General features: G+C 42.5%; 1 protein-coding gene across 1 annotated transcript in view; it reads right to left on the reverse strand.

The window, feature by feature from the left end:
- Positions 1 to 8,557, reverse strand: part of DTWD2 (DTW domain containing 2) — an 88,771-nt gene extending 80,214 nt beyond the window's left edge. The window contains exon 1 of the mRNA XM_051643347.1: positions 8,385 to 8,557. Coding sequence (XP_051499307.1) covers positions 8,385 to 8,521 — 137 coding nt within the window. The 5' untranslated portion in view covers positions 8,522 to 8,557. The remainder of the gene's footprint in view (positions 1 to 8,384) is intronic.
- Positions 8,558 to 17,632: the final 9,075 nt, after the last annotated feature.

Below are 17,632 nucleotides of genomic sequence, written 5' to 3' on the forward strand. Positions count from 1 at the left end.
GAGAGACAAAGAACTACTAAAGGGAGTCCAGTGGAGAGCAACAAAGAAGACTGGGAAATTAATTGGAGCATCTCTGTAAGGAACAATGCCTCTCTCCACAAAAGAATTTTAAATACGCCTTTTACACTCGCAGGCCGCCTGGGCCTAATATGGTCACTTCCTGCCTTTTGCTGCTCCAATGACAAAGACAAGGGCAAAGCTGCTCATTTGACTGACAGCACTAAGGGCAGGAAAGGAGAAACCTCGTTACAAGCTACACCTGCTGGACAACCCCCATGAGCCTCTGCATGGGATACAGCCCTCTGAGTGGCCAGGACTTTCATGCAAATGAAGAAAAGCAGCAGGACGCTAACCGAAGGGCCAGACCTTCAACTATAAAAGACAGTACCTACTGGCCCCTCATCCTGGGAGTTTTTGGTTACTGCTGGTAGTTTGGTGTGAGGTTTCATCAGAAGTCTACACTGAAGAATTTTGCTGGTCATCAGTGGAAGGCTGGTCGTTGGAGGATTTGTTAGTTAATCAGCTGGGCCTTCTGATGTCTGAGATGGTCTCTGTGGTGTGCTGGGGACTTCGTGGATTCCCGTTCTGGAGTACTGCTCATTATCTGCCTAGTCTTGCCTGCCACAACTGGACACCAGAAGCTGCTGATGCAGAGGGACTGCTGTCCTCAGCCACTAATCGCAGCATATCTTTCCCTTCTAGCACGTAAATCTGAGCCCATGTCGGGGGAAGTCATCTGCATTTTTCCTCTAGCTTTAGGATAAAAGTAAGGTGGCATATTCTATTCATTCCCTAACAAGTGGTCCCACTCCTGCAGATTTACAGGCACACTATGATACCTAAAGGGAAACCTCGTTGGCCTCGACCTCCACCCCCGTCCTCCTTTAGTTTAATATATCTCAGGTGTATATAGTATTTAATATACCTTTTATTTTGTTGTGAATTGTTTCCATTTCCCCTATATTACCTTTCCTGAATCCTCATTCCCCAAATTGTCAAAAATCCCTCAATAAACCATTCCAGAATCTTGAAATTGGAGTCAGTAAAAATTTTATGGATGTGGTGAGGGGCGAGCATTCAGTTTTCACTCCAAAATATGGTCCCGCTGTGACCATTACTCTACGAGAGGCAAACACCATGCACAACTCCTTGGTCCCTTAATTTAAATCTTCCAATAAGGAAAAAGCCGCGTTTTTCATCCTGACTGTCCGGTCGTGGCGCGTAACAATCTCCCTTATGAGGAAAGGCTGAGAGAGCTGGGACTCTTTAACCTGGAGAAAAGAAGGTTGAAGGGAGACCTTATTAATGCCCATAAGTATCTAAAGGGTGGGTGCAGGGAGGATGGAGCCAGACTTTTTTCAGTAGTTCCCAGTGACAGGATGAGGGGCAATGGGCACAAGCTGGAACACAGGAAGTTCCATTTAAATATGAGGAAAAACTTTGTTATGGTGAGGGTCACAGAGCACTGCCCAGGGAGGTTGTGGAGTTCCCTTCTCTGGAGATATTCAAGACCCCCTGGATGCAGTCCTGAGTAATGTGCTCTGGGTCATCCTGCTTTAGCGGGGGAGTTGGACTAGATGATCTCTAGAGGTCCCTTCCAACTCTGACAATTCTGTGATTCTGTCAAGTTTCCACAAAGCAAAATGGAAAGTCTTGTATACGGGGAAGAAAAACCCCTGGCATCAGTACACATTTTCAGACCAAATGGCTGGAAAACAGCTCTGTAGAATATCTGACAAACAGTGTCCTTGCCTTTGCCATTAAGGCAACCAACGGCATCCTGGGCTGCATTAACAACACTGCCTGGAGATCAAGGGAGGGGTGATCCTTCCTTCTACTCAGCCCTGGTAAGGCTGGAGTGCTGGGTCCAGCTGTGGGATCCCAGTGCTGGACAGACAAACGGTGGCAAAAGGACTAGAAAATTTTTCTTCTGACAAGAGCCTGAGACCTGCGACTTCTCAGCTTGGAAAAGATAAGGCTCAGGAGGATCTTATCCATGTGTATAAATATGTAATGGGAGGGAATGAAAATGAAGGAGCCAGACTCTTCTCAGCCCAACCCACTATCAGGGTGAGAGGCAATGGGCACAAGGAAAACATGAAATTCCACGTGAACACAGGAAAACACTTTTTTACTCATCAAACACAAGACATTCCCAGAGTGGTTGTATAGTCTCCATTCTTCGAGATACTCAAAACTCAACTGCAACGGTCCCAGGCAACCTGCTCTAGCTGACCATCCTGGAACAGGCATCCAGACTAGATGATCTCAAGATGACCAGCCAGCCTCACCCATTCTGTGATTTTGAGATGCAATCAACAGTGACATGAGAGTGGCACAGCTGAGAACCCTAACCCTGCCAGACTCTGAAAGTGACCATTGACAATTATATCGTGATAGGAAGCGGGCATTCTTCTTCACACAGCAAAAGATAAAATGTGGAAAAAAATTACCCCACATTATGAGACAGTAATACTGCTCCTTTTCATCACCATTTGGAGAAAGCAGTACATTACTAGTACCTTGTTATCGCTGCTACACCATCACAAATAACAGAGATCCCCATATGCTAGATGATACTTACTTTCCTTCACAGCATCACGTAGACACACACAACACCAAATTATGAGATGCAGCAATTCCCTCCTGACATCCTATAAAAGTCTTTCCAGTCACACAGTGAACACACCTCTCCTGATGAAGGATAGTAATTACTGGCACAACCTTGCTTTTAGTTGCTGCCAAATTTAACATGTATATGAATGGACCCAATTTTTATTTTATCTGCTCAGCCTTTTCCTTTCTGCCTCCTCCTGATAAAGCACAAATCTAGCTCCTTCTAAACTCTGCACAATCACCATGTTTATTTGTGTAATTTTGACATGTAGGTTCTCAGATACACTTGTAAATTAACTTTATGCATTCAACTGTACTGTTAATTCAGCAAAAATATTGCTCTGATTTAGGAGTCTTTAGACGTGCTAATAATGCTTTTAAAAAATGCCTTTGATAACACCATTTACAAAGTGGAATAATAACATGCACTCAAGTGATGCCTGTCATATAGCCATCTGTATTTTTTCCTCCTTTTTCAATGCAAACATATGGGAAATGCATGACACTTCTAAAAAATATCCTACAGAATAGTAAATCACCTCTTACAAATCATGAACCATGGGAAGATACACAATTTCTGTTACATAGGAAGTTTAGTTAAGCAATAAGAATGAATCAGTACATTTACGGAGTAAAAAATCGCAATAAACTTAACTGAAATTAAATGCCTAGAGTTCATTTTTAAGAATATAAACAAAATTAAAGGCTATGAAGCTATTTTCTTGCAGGAGGCATTGCTACAGGAATTAGTGGATGATTATTTCACCTTCTCTGATAGTTAATTAAACTTTCAAATTCCCATTTACACTTAAATAGCATACCAATGTGCTATAAAGCAACTGCATATATTTATTGTGTTGAAAATAGACCACACTGCTTCTTCTGACTCAGCTTTTACGTGACTTAACAGGATTATTAACATATACGGGCACTTATATAAGATTATATTTTTCCTCAAAAGTTGAAGCAGCACTCTGGCATCACACGTCATTACCAATCTATCAACACTATCAAGCGCACGTACACAGTACCCAGATTTAGTATCTGTAACAGTTTACATACAAGTAAAGGGAATATTTTATTGAAAGATTAAAGTTATTCCTTCTCTTCTCATTTTTTCTCCCCTCATGAAACACAAATACTGTGTAACAGCATATATTGTAAGAAAACCTGAGAAAACACCAGTGGTTGTTATGCTAACTTTACAACATAAATTAATACTGCACACACAGAGGACTGCTTGCAGTAGGATTTGTGATGACCCACAAGTGACTGAGCAATGCCCAAAAACCATAAATAATACTCAGTTAAAAATCTTGTTTTTTCCTGAAAACATTCCTCAGAATTTCTACTACTGCAGTAAATTCCTGCAGATGCACACTCAAGATCTGTGATAACATGGCATTGAGCATTTATTGCTTTTGTGTCACCAACAGGCTTTTTCCCTAACAGCACACCAAGTAGCTAGAAGAGTGAACTCTGACTCACACAAGAACACAATTACAAAATGTTATGTTGTTCTCTGAGTGTCACACCACAGTATCAAATTCTTGTCCTATACGAAATCAGCTGTGGGGCCTATCCATTTTGTTTTCCATGCTAACAGCTTAAAAACTATACTGAGCTATTCTCCAATTTAAATGTTTGGCTTTAGCTTCTGAAAGCAACTTAAACACCTAAGTCAGCTGAGAAAACCTTAAGAAGTGATCAAATAACCAACAGTGATTCAAAGTTTATCATCACTGACCATTTGGGTTTGGCAGACAAATAGAATACATAATTAAGTGGTACCCTTAAGAATAAAACAGCATGAAGTCAACTGCACATACTTAATTTGCATCAGCTCTTTGTCATCTCAAATACCAACTACAAGTAGGATAGTTTTCCACAATTTTTTTTTAAATAGTACTTAAACACGAAAACCTTCAAAATTTAAATATCCATTACATTATTTAATTCAAATTCTCCACCATAAGCTACTGCAAATGCTAGCATTTTCTCCACAACTACCATAGTCAACATTAAGTCTCAAACACATAATATTTAGAAGCACTGTGTTCCTTCAGGACACTTACCTAATTTGCATTATCCAAAATGCAAACTATCTACCATACTCCCATGTTTCTGTTTCACATCTTAACCAATTGAGTACTTGTCAGAAAGCTGTTAAATTTCTTTCACGTTTTTCCATATTAAAAACCAGCCAAAACCATGACTCAGTGCCCATGAGGAATCACCAGGTGATGCTGAAGATAATGCTTTCTATGCTTTCGTACTAAATTCAGACTACCACCATTATCAACGTTGATTCCAAATACTCTTAAAGCACATTCATTAGGATGTTTTACAGCAAAAAAATCTACTCTGTAGTTTAGGAAATCAAGGGATTCACTTAAAGACACCTGCCCCCAACCATCACCATCCTGATAATGTTCACGGTAACAACCAAATTTCACAATACTCCTTCCTATTACGTATGTACCCTAAGTCACTGATGCATTTACTTCTACGCCAAGTCATCCTGCAGAATGCTGTGCTCAATGACAAGCATACCCTAGTTATATTCCTAATGAAGAGGATGGAGAGGATACACTTCAAAAGTAGCTTGCATCATAATCTTCATCAAAACTTCAGTTTTTTCAAAAATTGCTGCTTCCCTTGTGTCTTCAAAAGCAAACACCTCTGTGTTCTTTTCATCCTACTTGTTTCTCTGTCCCTCCATTCCTCATTGTACCCATGCTCTTCATAGCAAATGCAGTTCATTTAGAGTTCTTTAGGAAGCTGGTGTTTTAATACTAAATGGTGATGAGAAGCTGAGGAAATACTATCCATCAGGTTCTACTACAAAAATAAACATGGAGATGTCTATTCTGGAAATCATTTTTTTAGATGACTCATCTGAGAATCTGTCAAAAAGTGAAGGCACTAGAGCAGAGGTTACGAAACACACTGACAAAATAAACAGCAATAATGAGCAGCACCCTACAAGCATTTTAAAAGAACTCAAGGTTAAAAAGCTGGATAAAGAATTACATTGGGTTAAGTCTCATTTATGAGTTCATTGGCACCTCAGGACTAGAAATGGCAAACATGAAACAACCTTAAGAAAAACAAATCTGCAACAAATAAAACCATTAATGTAAGCAGAAACTATAATTAAAAATTCAGTTAGTGAACACTTGCAAATACATATGAGTTGCATGAGAAGAATTGGTAAAGATTTTGAAAAATAAATCCTGCTTTTAAGAACTATTTAAGACCTCGGAAAAATTCAACAGACATGGAAGTGAGGGTGCTGCAGTTGCCAAAAATCAGGCTGGGCTTTCCAAAAGACTTTTAACAAAGTCTCTTATCAAAAGGTTGCTAGGAAACTAAACAGCCATAGGACAAGGAAAGGTCCTTATTTGAATCATCTGAAACACATTACCCAAGGTATAAAACTCTGGCTTGCTCGCACCTCAAATACTATGTGTAAAAGAGGAAGGTAGAAGCCACAATCAAAATAAACAAAAAGGTAATTCATCCCACCCGAGGTCTGGAGGCTCGAAGTGGCTTCTTGCCAGCCAGATGATGCAGACTGAAGAACTTACATGGATTAATGGGAGACTGCAGAAAATTCACAGCAGAAAATAAAAAAATCTACCAGGACATATTAAATAAAAGCAAAATCACATCTGGCTCAAAAAGTTTCCTGAGCTAAAACTCACTGGAGAAAAAGCAAGTAACTAACAGGGAAATGTCATGCATCTGCCTGGTTTTCATCTTTGGGCAACAGCTATTGCCCATTACTATTATTTTTTTTACCATTAGCATTTTCAAATGCTATGACATACACAATACGTATTTTTTATTATTACTTATTTCAATGCACCTCACCAAAAATAAGCTCTTGACTGCACTGTACTACTATATATAGTAAAATTACGTGCCTTTCTACTTGCTTTAGCCATAGACAGGAACAGATTAAATCAATACAGGCACTGGAGATTTTTTTCTTCAGCTGCTTTGGACAAACTTTTCAGTCCAGGAACAACTGGCATACTGCACACTCTCTTCAGTAAAAGCACATATACTTACAGGTTTCTCCAGGTTACAAGGTATTTCCATAAGATTTAAAATCATTGCCTGCTCTAAAAAGATACTTGAGTTCACATGAAGTTATATTAACACCTCCATTCACACAACCAGAGAATCGTCATGGTTGGAAGGGAGACTGAGTCCAACCACCACACACACACAGAATATTAGGGGTTGGAAGGGACCTCTGAAGATCATCAACACAAAAAAAGCCCACAAACAACCACACACTCCACCAGAAAACACCCACACACCAAAAAAAAAAAAAAAAAAAAAAAAAAAAGAAAACAAATAAACAAACAAAAACCAAAACACTCCAACCTCGGCCACTGGAGCATGCCCTGAAGTGCCACATTTACACATTTCTTGTATGCCTCCAAGAATGGTGACTCAACCACCTCCCTGGGCAGCCTGTTCTAGTGCTTGACCACTCTTTCCTAATACCCAATCTAAACCTCCCCTGCCACCACTTCAGGCCATTTCCTCTAGTTCTGTTACTTACCTGGGAGAAGAGGCCAACACCCACCTCCCTACAATGTCCCTTCAGGTAGTTGTAGAGAGCAATGAGGTCTCCCCTCAGCCTCCTCCTCTCCAAACTAAACATCCCCAGTTCCCTCAGCTGCTCCTCTTATGTTCTCTAGACCCTTCACCAGCTTCGTAGCTCTCCTCGGTACATGCTCCAGCACCTCTTTCCTTAGGGCTTGAATGGTTTCAAAATTAGCTATTAAGTTGTCAGTTTATTGTTAACAACGCAGCAAAGACTGAGCAGACGTACTAAGGTCTCATGGACTACACTGCACAGCACTATGGAGACACCGCACCTTCCCCACTCCACCCACAAACTCCAGGGAATATCTTTCACCCTGTCCCAGTACCACAGAGGCAGTCTTTGCTTGGACAGTGGCTTGGGCACGAATCTAGTACAACCAAATCACAGAATGACAGAATCACAAAATACTAGGGGTTGGAAGAGACCTCCGAAGATCATCGAGTCCAACCCCCCCCCTGCCAGAGCACGACCAAAAATCACTAGGGCAGATCACTCAGAAAGGCATCCAGACGGGTCTTGAAAGTCTCCAGAGAAGGCGACTCCACAACCCCTCTGGGGAGCCTGTTCCAGTGCTCTGTAGCCCTCACACTAAAGCGCACGCCTAGTGAGAGCCAGAGACTTACCGAAAATAAACAAGCAAAACTTTACAGCAGCTCCCCACCAGCCTCTGCAGCTACCTTGAACCCCCCCAGCCCCAGGCTGCCCACCACCCTCACCGCCCGCCGCTGCCGACGCGGCCGCCCCGCCCCACCGCCGGGAATGGCGGCTTCCTGGGGTGAAAAGGCCGACGGGTGGCCCGACACTGATCCCCCCACCCCGCCCCATGAGGCACGTAAGAAGCTGTCGCACAGACACCGCCTGTCGCACAGTGAGACAAGGGCCACCTCGGTTCACCTCCAGCTACCCCGCGCGTGTCCGTGTCAGACGGGGCTCCCCCCGCCACCACGCCCCGTCTGCCGTGCGCCTCAGCAACCAAGCCCCGCTTGCTCCGCGCTCCGCACCACCTGCCGCCCCCGCCCCGCCGCTACCACGACGCGCCCCCTCGGGACCTCAGCGCAGCCTCCCGAAGACCGGGGCGGGGCGAAGTCCGGCCGGAACCGTCAGCCCCGCCGCGGCTGCATGGCCATGCCCTGCGCGTCACCTGCAGCGCCCGCACTCCGGCCGCCTCTCGCAGCGCTCCACCGGCAGCTCCCACAGGCCCGCACAGCCCTCGCCCTCCTCGCCCGCGGCCGGGGCCGGGGCCGGCGCGCTGCCGGCGCCCTCGCTGCCCTGCTCCATGCCGGCGCGGCGGGAGGCACCGAGCGCCGCCAGGAGGCGCCGGCGGCCGGGACAGGCAGCGGCTCCCGCTCACGTGAGGCCGGCCCGCCCTTCCCGGGGCTTTGCCCAACCGGGGCGCGGGGATCCTGGCGGGGGCGCCAATTGGGGCGCGGGGCGGGGCGGCGCGGCAGGGGGCGCTGGTGGGACGCGGCGCGGCCGGAGCCGCTTCTCCCCGCGCGGGGCTCTCCCGCCGGTCCGGCGGCGCGGCCGGGCCTGAGGCCCGGGGAGGGCGAAGCTGGCGCTGCCCTTACGCGGGAGGGTGTCGGTGCCTGCCGGCGGCGAGGTCGGAGCTAGCGGCCCGCCTGCCTCAGCGGGGGAGCCGGGCCTAGCGCCTCTTGGCAGGCCTCAGCCTTTCCTGCCACACCGCCCGGCCCCGGCGGCAGGCGCTGCCTTCTCTCGCGTCTCCTTCGGCGCGAGTTGCGGCTCAGCCCGTGGGTCTGGTTCCCGGCCTCTGCCTGCCCTTCTTCCCGGCTGCCTGCCAGGGCTTGGAGCTGGCGGCCTCCTGCGTAGCTCGCATAGCTGTAGCGAACGGTCTCCTGGTGCTAGCGACAGTTAGGGCGGAGATGGATGCTGGTTAAAACACAAACAAACAAACAAAACAAACCCAGCTCATTAAAAATAGACCTGACCGCTTTAATTGATACTTTATTTGAAGTGCTTTAGAGTAGACGTTTGGGCCTTCCCATGTCTGTAGGTATCCTTTACGTCCTTTCTTGAGTTCACAGAACTCTAGGAGAGGTGATGGCATAAGCTGCACTGGTAGGAGGGTGGCAAAGTGACAGATAAGCTCTGACTGTCTTTTAACCTCAGTAGTACTTGCTCTCACGAAATAAACTGTAGACCAGGATTTAGAAGCAAGTTAGCTCTGCAAGTTAGCTCTGCTGATTAAATCAGATATTATAATAATATATCTGAGTCTATGTTTTATATAGAGATAGAAAAATCACCTCCGAGATAGTTGCAGCTTAACTTCAGAAATCTACTGAAACACAGTAACTAGTGATTCTCCATGCAAGAGATCTCCTTTGCTCCAAAATAAAATTTATCGTGTTTACTTGTTCAGAGCACTTTGATGTAATTAAGGCCTGCTGGAACTAGATATACACACAAAAAGAAGCTGATAGGTTTTGCATTTTTGTACTGTAATTTTGTATTTGTAACTCAAGGTACAAACTGATTCATTTTCTTGCATAGCTGCTAGAATGCATTTTACTGGCAAAAAAAGCCAGATGAGTGATTCTGAAGCTGGATGTAGAATTACACAGTGTAAATGTAACAAAACAAAAACAACAACAACAACAAAAGCTAAGGAAAAAAAAATACCACAATGCAAATTTTTAATTACAAAGTGTTTTATTGCTAGTATTATGTCACCCAATTTAGGATGGGGGCACCAATAGAGGAGGGGAAACTTTCCTGAAAGCCTTGACGCAAGATGAGTTGATATAAACTACAAAGCTTGTTTAGACTGATTGTTAGAAGTAACACAGTTGTAGCAGACAGGGGGAATACTGGTGACTTAATCAAGGGTCACCTTCATGCCTTCACCTCATTGAAAAAGAGTCCCTGTGTAGTGCTACTGACAGGAACCTGAATGTGCCTTCACAGCGTCCTACAAGAGTCCTCGAAGGGTGAGGTTTTATCTGATCTGGTAAGAATAATCAGCTTCAGTCATAGGCTTTAAACTGTTATAAACAGTTCTGGTCTGGCTACAGAGAAAAAGAAAATTGATCTGCAGATAGAAGCCTAAGATAAATGTAATAACAACACGACATGAAGTAATTTTATTGTCAAGGGGAATAGGCATAGGCAAATGTAACAGGGAATAGCTATAGACTGAATAGAGAGTGATACAGCTTTTCTCTGTATATATGCATCTGAAGAGCAAAGTGAACAGTGAAAACTGAAAGCAAAATTGGCATGAGTGCAGGTTAGCATAAACTGCCCATGACTAAAATGTAGGCTTCAAGATAGAGGGTTGCTATTATCAGAACATTGCTATTCTGGACTACCAACAAAAGGAGAAGGGATTAAAAGCCAGCTCAACCCCAGCATTTTTTGGAACAGAGCTAATGTTTGCTATATGCATGTTGTTCCAGAGTTTAACAGAGCATCACCTTCCCTCACTACAGGCCAGCAAAATACAAATCTGACACTAAATACTTGTTTTAAAAAATGGGAAGCATGTTTTCTAGGCCAAAAACTCTTAAACAACAGCACAAGTTTAAGAGGGAAAATGCCTGACTAATGAAGATGGTGGCAAAAATTGAAATAGTTTTTATGGCAGATCTTGATAATCTTCTGCAGACTAATAGGTAGATACATGTATACTACCTTTTTAATGTGTAATATCTTGAGTATTTGATGTGCATACTTAAAGTTAACACCTCCACCATTGTATTGGAAACCTGAGGAAGTCCCAAAATCTCTCTGAACCAGTGTTTGCAATTTGTAAATTTACTGACCTAAGTGATGGCATGAGCAGGAGCTTCTTACTTGCATTTAATGTTCTATAATGTACTGCACGGTTCCCTTTTGGGGATCATGTGTTTAGTGACTAGTTGTAGACTCACCATAGTATGGGAAGTCCATTAAATTTTATGGAAAGTACCATGTCTCCCTCTCTCCTGCATCCTTACATAACCGGTTTTTATTTCAGGATTAGCCCTTACTATGAAAGAACAAGTTACATTTCTTGCTGCTTCAAGTTGTCCCCTCCCCTGCCCTGAGAAATTCAAATTTAATGTATCTTTGTTTTAAAAGTTGTGAAGAAGCTGTCAGGATGGCAGTTCTCAAACAAACATATTCAAATGGCAGCTGTAGTTTCCCATCAGCTTTAGTCAATATAATTCAAAGGGCCATGTTTCTACTCCTTGGTCTGACTCATGGTTTCAAATATCAATGTAAGTAATTTGAAATCCTGCTGGGTTTATGACCTTTTTTTTCTTTGCAAAAGCTATAGTCTTGTACAGAATGTGCTTTCATGGCAGCTCACAAATGTTTAATCTTGGCCATATATTCAGGGAATTGATCCAAAAGCCAGGGGTTAGGCTGGATGAACTGCCTGAACAGGCTCACTGCACAGTCACTGGTGTCAGCATGAGGTGTAGGCGGCATAAGTGGAGTCAAAGCTGGGAGCATGGAAGCAGTGATGAGCCAAGCTGCTGTCTCAGTGCACCACAAGTGAGCTTGGGGAACTGACTAGCACTGAGGACTGTGAACCAAGGGGAAACAGACAAGCTGGGAAGATGCTCATACAGAGGCTGCAATGAAAAAGTAGAGATGATGGGTTTGTTTGCTCTGTATTTCTGCCTCACTTCCTCACAACAGAAGACAGACATCTTGCTATTTGTACAGAAGAATGGTATTAAAACATCTTCTAAGCAGGTGTGTGTCAACAGAAGCCCATGTGCACATACAGAAGCCAGTATATTGGATAAGGAGGTTCATGAGCAATGTTGGTAAATACCATTATAGATGGCAATACAGCTCAAGTTTGGAAGTGTCTGAACTCAAAACCAGGAAAAAGTAGGATCTGGGGAAAAAATTGTTTTCTGTTTGATGCAGGCATGTGCTGACCTGGTTTGTCAGCCTACTTGTTTCCAGAGGCAGGCCTGTTTGATGCAAAAAAGAATGTTTTAGTGAGACAAGGCCAGAACAGTACCATTCCAACCTCCCACCAAGGACTTCATGACTTCCACATGCACAGTGATGCTGTGAGGATCAAGTGCAAAAGTTGTCTGTGACTGTTCTGAAGGTGCCATACTATAATTGATTTACAACACAAAAGCTGGGAGTAAAACATCCTATCTTGTTTGCCCAGGCGGCTGCAGATTGCAGATAAGAAAAAAGAGGGGTGGGAAAAAAAAAAACCTCAACAAACAAAAAAACAACCAAAACAAAACATCTAAAAAAAAACAATAACAAAACACTCAAAAACCAGTGAAAAGGATTTAGCCATCTAGTAGTGAAAAATAGTGTTGCCTTCTGTTGAACCTGTGGGCTTCAGACATTACCCATTCTATCTGAAGGACTGGGACTTGTCTGCCATTCATGGTAACTCACTGCTTTGTAAAAACTGACAGCAAATGGTTGTGAAAAACACAAAGGTAATTTCTGATATTTTAGTCGATACTGGGTTGTTAGAAATGTCCTTTACATAAACTAGAAAAACAGCAGTAGTCACAGAAACACCCTTCATTGTTGCTTAATCTTCATCTGCATTTTTTCTGTTGACATAAGAACTAAAATTTGTGCAATCATGTCCTAAATGTCTTGCAGCAGTGATTCTGCCTTTATTCTGCCTGATGAAAATTCTTCTGCAGAACTGTTGTTCTTCAACATCTCTCTTATTCATTGTTTGCCAAAAGAGAGCTATTTTCTATAAAATTGTTTCTCAGAATCACAGGATAATCGTGTTCATCCATTAAAACTTTTTTTCTCCACAGCCTTGAGATACCCTGGAAGGAAGAGCTGTTAAGATGTATTTCCATGTGAGGAAATAGCTCAAAATAACTCTACCATTCCAACTGTCTCCTGATAACTGCTGTATATATACTTCTAGTTTTGGTTATAGCTACACAAATGAGTTACCGTGAAATAATGAGGGTGTGACTCTGCAAGGTAACTACTACAACCACAAAACTGCCAGTGTGCATGTTTTCACATTCTATTAATACCAGGAAATGTTCTTCCCCTTTCTCCCTTTCACTTAGGGATAATTACCTGCCATTTTGAATAAGTAACAGCATAGAACCATATTTTGCTACTCAGTCTTCTAACACTGAAACATTTTTGGGAATCTGGATTGGAACTGATTTCAACTAAGTTACATGAAGGTACCTTCATCATAGTATTTTTCTTCTAAGATGGAGAATATGAGGTCAGAACAAATATTGATACAGACGGCAGCTTTGTTTTTGAAGTTGAACCCAGGTTAGTTTAAGTGGCTTAGATAGTTTAGTTCCATTTTGAAGAGAGAATCCCTTAGGAGGCTGAAGATTGGACTGCAACTACATACTTCTGCAGGCATCATTCATCACTTGCAAATACATCTTACCTAACACAGGTATGCTAGCAGAGCCCAAAGCCTCTGGCATAGATACAGTTCGGCAGCAGATATTACTGAGAAGCAGCTTTTAAACATTTTGGTTGCATTGTTACTACAAAATGTACTGATTAGACAGAAATATTGCTATTCAGAATGAATTTAATGAACACTGCAGTGCTTGCAAGACTGTTTGCAGTCTACCTGTGCTTGGAGTTCAGCATTCTGTATTTGGTGGACAGATGCCAGTGATGCTGCTGGTATCTGCACCTGATATAGTAGCCCCTTTTAATGGTGGGTAAGTGGTGCCTTCTAGCAAGAACTGTCAACATATGCATATTGAGTTCTCCTAAAATAATGTTTGCTTGTTCCAGCTGAGAAACTGGTGAGTGCTGGCAGTGTAGCAGGTGTTAGATGATGCTTCTTCAGGCTTCCTCCAGTCAATTTCCATCAAGCTCAAATACGCATGTTGTTCAAGATTACATCTATTTAGCAAACTTGTAAAAGTTGCAGCATTTTTCTAAATGTGACAAATAATTGAAAGGTGTGCATAAATTGTCACTGCTGCTGAAGGTGATTATATTGCCTTTCTTTCCACCCTCCCCATTTCCCCTGGTGCTAACTCTAGTCATCATGTGCCCACACCATGACCCTGCGTGTTTATTTCTCTTGTTTATTCTCTGATAGACCAGCTCAATTTACCCTGCAGCTATCCAGGGACTAGTGCTGGCACAAGTGTGCTGGAAGGAGGGATAAGGAGAAAGAAGACCATCTTTCCATTCAGATCCTTAGTGTCAGTAAAAAAGTAAAAGACCAGAAAAAAATTAAATGCTAGGGAAAAAATGCTGCTTTTTCAGGGTCTTCTCCTATGAAGACAGGCTGAGAAAGCTGAGCTTATTCAGCTTACTCAACCTGGAGAAGAGAAGGCTCTGAGGAAACCTCATAGAGGCCTTCCAGTACCTGAAGGTACCTGGAGGAAAGCTGGGGAGGGACTTTTTACAAGCGCTTGTAGTGAGAGGACAAGAGGTAATGTATCAAAACTGGAACAAGGGAGATTTAGGTTAGACATTAGGAAGAAATTCTTTACTGTGAGAGTGATGAGACACTGGCACAGGTTGCCCAGGGAAGTTGTGAATGCCCTATCCCTGGAAGTGTTCAAGGCAAGGTTGGATGGGGCTTTGAGCAACCTGGACTATTGGGAGCTGTCCCTGCTCATGCGGTGGGCTTGGAACTAGACGATCTTTAAGGTTCCTTCCAAACCAAATCATTCTAGGATTCTAGGATTCTATGTGTGCTGGCCTCAGTCCCCTCTCGCTGTCTCAGTGTGACCCAGACCTGTGCTGGAAGGGTAAATGGAAATATATCCCAGTATTGCCAGCTAAAAATAACATTTTGTGACAGTTTGACTTGTTGTTTTTTCTGCCACCCTTCCTTTTGCTAGTTGCCACTTTTCCTTTCCTGTTTCTCTTCCTCTGCTGCAACATTCGTTGCAGCCTTGTCCATGCCCTGTTGTGCTGTGAAGTCACATGCCAGCCTGCTGCTTGGACTGCACTCCCTGCCAGCATGCCACATCACATAGTGCTGTTTCCATGATCTGGCAAATCTCTGTGTACTCAATTATTTCCTTTTGCTGTTCATGCTTAGTTGCAAAAGTTGTGGAAGACATCATAATCTGAAAAAAAAAAACATTTAAGTTCAAGTTCAGCTGCCAAATTTGGCTCACGAGACTGGTTGCTTTTATGTTTGTAAAAATTAACTGCCTTCTCAGTTGCTTTTGGTTTTATCTATTGCAAGTAAATCTCACATTTTTTATAAGAAACACACATGGAATTTTACAAAGGTATTTTATGAGGTCACATGTAAGTGCCATCTCCCTCTTTGAAACAGCTTACACTGAACATCTGAGGTAAATGGAATAGATCACGTGACAGATCATTCACTTTTATTCACTTCTTTATAAAATAAAAAAGTGGACATTTGTAGAATGTAAACACAGCTCAGTCTTTTCAGCACTGATCTAAAAGTTTGGTAGCAAGCCTTCTGATTGTTTCATGGCCTCAGTCATGATACTGGACTAATAACAGAGGCAATTCTAATCACTAAACCTGTAATTGCAGCCTGTGATTGCAACTCTGATGACCTGGATCAGTGTAAAATATTTTAGGTAAAATACTGTAGGTAAGGATCAATGTGTCCTCCACAGCTTTAGAGCTACACTAAACAGTTTCTGTTTTCAGGACACTGAGGACAGAGGACACTCCTATACATTGCATGTCTCTGGAAAGCTTACAAGCATGTACAGAGAATTCACTTGTATGAGCTTATGCTGCTGATACAGAGGTGACATATCATGGGGCAAGAATAGATTGTGTACCCTGGTTAAGGAATACTGACTGAAATCTTCAACTCTGAACTCTTATTAAAGGCCTCTCCAGTGTTCCATTCAGCTGTACTTTTACAGGGTGCTCTGAGATGTCAGAAACCCTTTTTCTGTACCCTTTAGAAGCTTTGCGTTCAGCAAGCAATTTCAAATCTTAACAAAAATATCACCTGATATGTTTCACAAACCTGTTTTGGGAATCTGGTCAAATAATTAAAAATCTTCATAATTACAGTATTTCTTTAGTCTTTTCTGCTCTAGGGTCAGTAGTATTGTGCCCTACCATAGGTGGTCAAAGGAGGCAGATTCCACACATGTGGAAAAAGCTTCCTCTTCAGCTCACCTCCCAAAATAAGCGTAGCTGCATTATTTTTAGTACTGACAAACAAACAAAAAGATTTAAGGATGTAGGAAGCCCAGACTGTACCTGTCCCGCAGTGTAACATTTGGCATGTTCACTGTTCCTTCTATTTGAATTGTATATGCAACCAAAAGAGATGACCCCTGTGATTTATTCTTGGCTAGAATAATGCACGTCCAAAAAGGAGAAGTATCTCTCTTTTTAAACCCAAGGTTTTGGTAATATGGAAAACATGACAATGCAGAGGGGAAATGTCAGGCTAACTTTACTCATGCCCACATGCATAGCAACATCTTGCCATTGCTTAGTTTGGGCAGTTCCACAGAACAGAGGCACAATGCACTATTTTGGGTGTTTTTCTGGTTCTGTATACACAGTCTCTTAGACAAGTCTACATCAAATTGAGTGAAAGTCTCAAGTTACAGAACTAGCACAGATTTCCTGTAAAGAACAAGAAAATAATGCTATTGGTCTATAAAATGAGAGCCTCTCTCAGTTTCATCCCTACACCACTTAGGAAAATTATTGACAGATGTGAAAGTGTACAATAAGCCAGAAAAGCTCTCTTGTTCCAAAGTGGTATTCATGCAGAGCAATTGTCCTGGATATATAGACCAAACCCTAAACTAGTATTAAACGGTATATCTATTTGCCACTTTACTGTAGGACTAGGCTGTAGTTTGAATACGCACCACAATAAATCATGAGAGAGGCAGATATGGAACCAGAAATTCATCCTGTATAGAAAGAAAGGAGAAAATAGTATGAGGCATGTCAATAAAAGTGTATTAATGAGACACACATTTTCAGCAGAAGAAACTTTGAAAAAAAAAAATATGCCTTAGACAGCAAAGCATACAGCACAGCAGATCATTTTCTCATCTGTGTTAGCAAGCCTTGGCAAGTGCATTAAGAGAAATAATTCAGGGTGCCACCTTGTCCTGGACAGGACCTTTCTTGGGTGTTTCCTCACTATCCCAGGGCAAATCAGTCCTCCCTGTATCTAACAGTGTAGATGTCTCAAATCTGCTGTTGTTTAGGTACTGTTTCTTGTCACAGTCTTCCACACTGTAACACAACACATCTATCACAGCCATATTTTTAGTTTATATTTATTGTTAAGCCTGAATTGTTACATAGATGCATATGAACAACTAAGATAATCTTTAGACAAAATGTTAGCAGTGATACATAATGTAATAATGTTCCCCTTAGTTACCTCTGCTGAAACATCTTGGATTTTGTAATTCTGTTTTTGTTTTGCTTCTGATCATTTTGCTTAAT

The sequence above is a fragment of the Apus apus genome, chromosome Z (assembly GCF_020740795.1).
Source record: "Apus apus isolate bApuApu2 chromosome Z, bApuApu2.pri.cur, whole genome shotgun sequence".
In the NCBI taxonomy this organism is placed as follows: Eukaryota; Metazoa; Chordata; class Aves; order Apodiformes; family Apodidae; genus Apus; species Apus apus.